General features: G+C 28.2%; 1 protein-coding gene across 2 annotated transcripts; it reads right to left on the reverse strand.

The window, feature by feature from the left end:
* Window positions 1-2,293: 2,293 nt before the first annotated feature.
* LOC108741883 (probable ATP-dependent RNA helicase DDX28) lies at window positions 2,294-3,904 on the reverse strand. 2 transcript variants are annotated; one of them, XM_018476848.2, is made up of 3 exons: window positions 3,204-3,904; window positions 2,520-3,152; window positions 2,294-2,430 (listed from the first exon to the last, which is right to left on the reverse strand). In XM_018476848.2, exons 1-3 carry the CDS (start codon window positions 3,855-3,857, stop codon window positions 2,341-2,343), a joined length of 1,377 nt encoding a protein of 458 aa, XP_018332350.2. In that variant the 5' UTR covers window positions 3,858-3,904; the 3' UTR covers window positions 2,294-2,340. The 2 variants fall into 2 exon arrangements, with proteins under 2 accessions (XP_018332350.2, XP_025829487.1); XM_025973702.1 differs by having other exon boundaries at window positions 2,520-3,904.

Consider the following 3,904-nt stretch of genomic DNA (forward strand, 5'->3'; position numbering starts at 1 on the left):
ACCCCGATAGCCACTCGTGATGATCATGAATGGATCAGACGATTTTGAAAACAAATTTGGATCAAATTTGAAACATATGTTCTACATTCAATGAATAAAAATATATACTAGTAAATAAATGATCAAATTTAGGAATTAAAAATCAGTAAACCAGTTGTTGAATTTTTGCGACAAACTATTTACGTAAAATAGCTGTCATATTTACTAAATTTCTTTCTAAATAAGTATGAGCGCAATATAACGTCATATGAACGATATTTCATGTATTCATACATTTACAAAAATTATCTGTAATTTTATGACGACATTACATGAAGAAAAGTTTATGCAAAAAAATGAATTATTACGATTATACACAAAATTGCATAAACATGCCATAATATTTATGAAGAAAAAAAAGTGATTTTAATTATTAAATCTTTACACCAAATTTACATCACATAAATTGTAAATTTGTTGTAAACTTTTGGTAAATTAAATAAAATAAAACGTCTGACTTGAACAACCGACAGACAGACCGCCGGGTTAATTTCTCGAATTTACAGACATAAAGACAATTTTGTTCTTCAGTCATCAGTTTTCGGTTACACTTTAACGCAATAAGTTGTCACGGAAATTTAAAAAGTGTTGGTTGTTATCCAATAAGTTACAGTTTTCAAAAATGTGAGTTACAAAATACATACATTAGGTATATCGTCTCAATAATAACTTCATGTTATAAAATAATCTTTTCTTTTAGTTATTATTAAACATAAGACTCTGGAATTTTGTTAAAGCGTTAGTATAGCTTTTCAAAAGCATCACTAATGCAAGCTAATAATTCAAGTAATCAAGACCTAGTCTATGAAGATCTAACAAATATATATTCAGTAGAGAAGCTGGATATTATCAACCACATATAATCCAGAATCCAGGAAAACATTAATAATAATACAACATCCTCGTACTTTTGAAGAGAAGATGTTAAAATCATTGTCAAACATGGAGTAAGTTTTGTCAGAAGATTTGGGCAATTTTATATCACTTCAAAGAAAATGAACACAGAAAAACAGTGACAGTGAATATGATATACCAAAAATTAATATATAACCTTTATATATATACATAGATTTATATAAACATATTTTTTATAAATTAATCATTTTTATATTCTTTTTGTTAAAACCATAGGTATAATATGTTTCATATAATTTCATAATATACTTTAAAAATGTAAAAGGAATTTATATAAAACATTAATTCTACAATATTTTTTTTGTATATGTATGTAGCTACTGTATAACGTAATACTAATAAATACGAAAATAATTGATTAAAATATTTTAATTGTATACAGTTTGCTAATTTATTTCAAACAATATATAATGAATTGTATAAAATATTACATACAATTGTAAATACAATTCATTATAAATACTTTGAAATAAGCATTTTAGCAAAATGATGTGTACGATTAAAAAATATTAATTAATTATTTTCAAATATGTATATACCTTTCAATTTTTTTACCGTCAATTATTTACCATCATATCATGAGTTAAAATTTATCTAAATATGATGAGAAACATTGCTGCATGTAGTACAGTAAATCTTGCCCTCATATGTGCCTCATAGGTTTCTTCATTTCAATGTCTTAAATGGTATGTCTATTTTACGTAAATTACGAAAGTAATTCAATTTACGAAAAGTTGTCTTCGTGTTTAGTATTCGTTTGACTCATGAAATGCAGACAATATGTTACAAATTTTTACGTTCACAAGGTGAGCAACCTTTACACATGTCGTGATGATACGAATAGTAAATTTTTCGTAAATATGAACTAAATGTGGCTATCGGGGAAGTTTGATTAGTTTACGTATATAAATGTAGATTTATGTTATGTTAATTTTTTCATTTTTCTCATATTTGCATATAAATCCGTACAACCGTTATTGCCGTCACTCACCTAAGAACTACGGATAATTGAAATTAAAAAAAGAGATGAAAGGTCAAGGAATCCATGGGCAAAAAGTACGGAAAATCTTAGACAGAAGTACTATGACATTACAATAGGAAAACCAGTTGGTATAGCAGAAAAAGAAATAGAGAAATCTAGTCAAAATTGCCATGCTTAGATGGTACTGAAATAACAAAATATGCACTGTTGTGGTAACAACGCCCTTTGATAATACATAATTTAATGGATTTACTGCATGGGGTTTGCTAAAAGGGAGTACATAAGTAGAAATTCTTACTGTGATATGTGTAAATAATAAATTTTAAAATAAAATAATAAATAATAAAATGACTTNNNATAATAAAATGACTTTATTTTCTACTTAAGTATTAATAAATCATTCATTAATTTTCTTCTCTCATTATCTTGCTTTGAATAATTTTTGTAATATTTCCATCCACATTTGGAATAGTGGTGCCTGTTCTAATAGCAATCTAAAATATAAGTAAAAATAGTATTAATAAGTAGTTCTGCCTTGCAATGCATGCTATTAATTTGCAATAAATGTACTAATAGCGCATACCTCAATTTGTTGAACCAATTGTACTTCCTTAGGTCCTGTAATAAAATTAGTAACTTTACAATTTGCTGGACTGCCAATTCTTCCAATTCTTCCAATCCTATGAATATAATCAGAAGCATAGAGGGGAAAATCATAATTTATAACATGTTTAACTTGTACAGTATTTAGGCCTCTAGAACAGATATCTGTAGATGATAAGATTTTATTTTCACCAGAAAGAAATTGATTCCATTGCTGTATTCTAATGGCGAAGTTCATATCTCCATTAATATTAGAGCATTTTAATCCATTTTCTCTCAAAAATAATGCAACCCAATTGGATGTTTCATTTCGATTACTAAATATTATCATTGGAGCACTCGCTTTCTTTGCATGACTTAACAGTTCAGATGGCTTGGAGGTTTTTGATAAGCGTAAAAAGTGTTGCTTAATGTTAAACAATGGCATGTGCACTTTTGGGGAGATTATCTGAGTCAACGCAGCCTCTATAGGTTTCAAGTACTCTGGTAAGTTTTTAGGAATAGTAGCAGATACCAACACTATTTGACTTTGTACAGTCTTCTTTAAAATTACAGCCACCCTTTCTTCAAAACTATCATCTAAAAGTGTGTCTGCTTCATCTATAATTGTATGCTGTACATCATTTAACTTAATTATTCCTACAGTACTTAATTTAGAAATTACCCCTGGTGTTCCAATAAGTATATCAATTTCAGAGAATTCAGGGTTGACCATAATTTTTTTAGTTCTACCTCCAATAATGGTTTTGATTTTTAAATTTGTAACTTCACACAGCTTCTGTGCTACATTTCCTATTTGAAGAGCTAATTCACGGTTTGGAATTAAAATAAGTGCCTTTGGTGTGTTTACATTAGTTGCTGGATTATTAATCAATTTTTCTATGATGGGAAGTAAATATGAGATTGTCTTTCCACTACCTGTTTCAGCTGCAACAAGTGCATGCTTTCCAGTTTTAAGATAATCAATTACCTTTTCCTGGAAAGGAGTAGCACTATATATTTTTTCCTTTCTAAGAGCATCAGCTAGGAAGCTCTTCGTAAGAAAATGGAAAGGTTTCGTATCCTCTTCTATATTCAATTGAGGGTGAATAATAAAATAGTCTCCTTTAGATTTATTATGTGTCCATCCTTTTGAAGCTAATTTTATCGCTTCAAATTTTGTAACCTTGTTATTCTTATAATAATTAAAATCCGAACGCTTACAGCTTATTAAAGGATCTTTTATACTCTCAGGAGACCTCAGATAATTCAGTGAATAATATCTTACTAGTTTAACGATATGAAAATAGGATGCTATAAAGCTATTCGAAGTAATCATTTCTAACTGTATACCAGTCACTATAAAAATTATTGGTTATGGTCATA

Source organism: Agrilus planipennis, unplaced genomic scaffold (assembly GCF_000699045.2).
Source record: "Agrilus planipennis isolate EAB-ADULT unplaced genomic scaffold, Apla_2.0 scaffold55, whole genome shotgun sequence".
Lineage (NCBI taxonomy): Eukaryota > Metazoa > Arthropoda > Insecta > Coleoptera > Buprestidae > Agrilus > Agrilus planipennis.

Coding starts and splice junctions, on each gene's coding strand:
- LOC108741883 (XM_025973702.1), bottom strand. CDS start 3,857: ATGATTACTTCGAATAGCTTTATAGCATCCTATTTTCATATCGTTAAA. Junction 2,431..2,519: donor AATTGGTTCAACAAATTGAG/GTATGCGCTATT, acceptor CTTATATTTTAG/ATTGCTATTAGAACAGGCAC.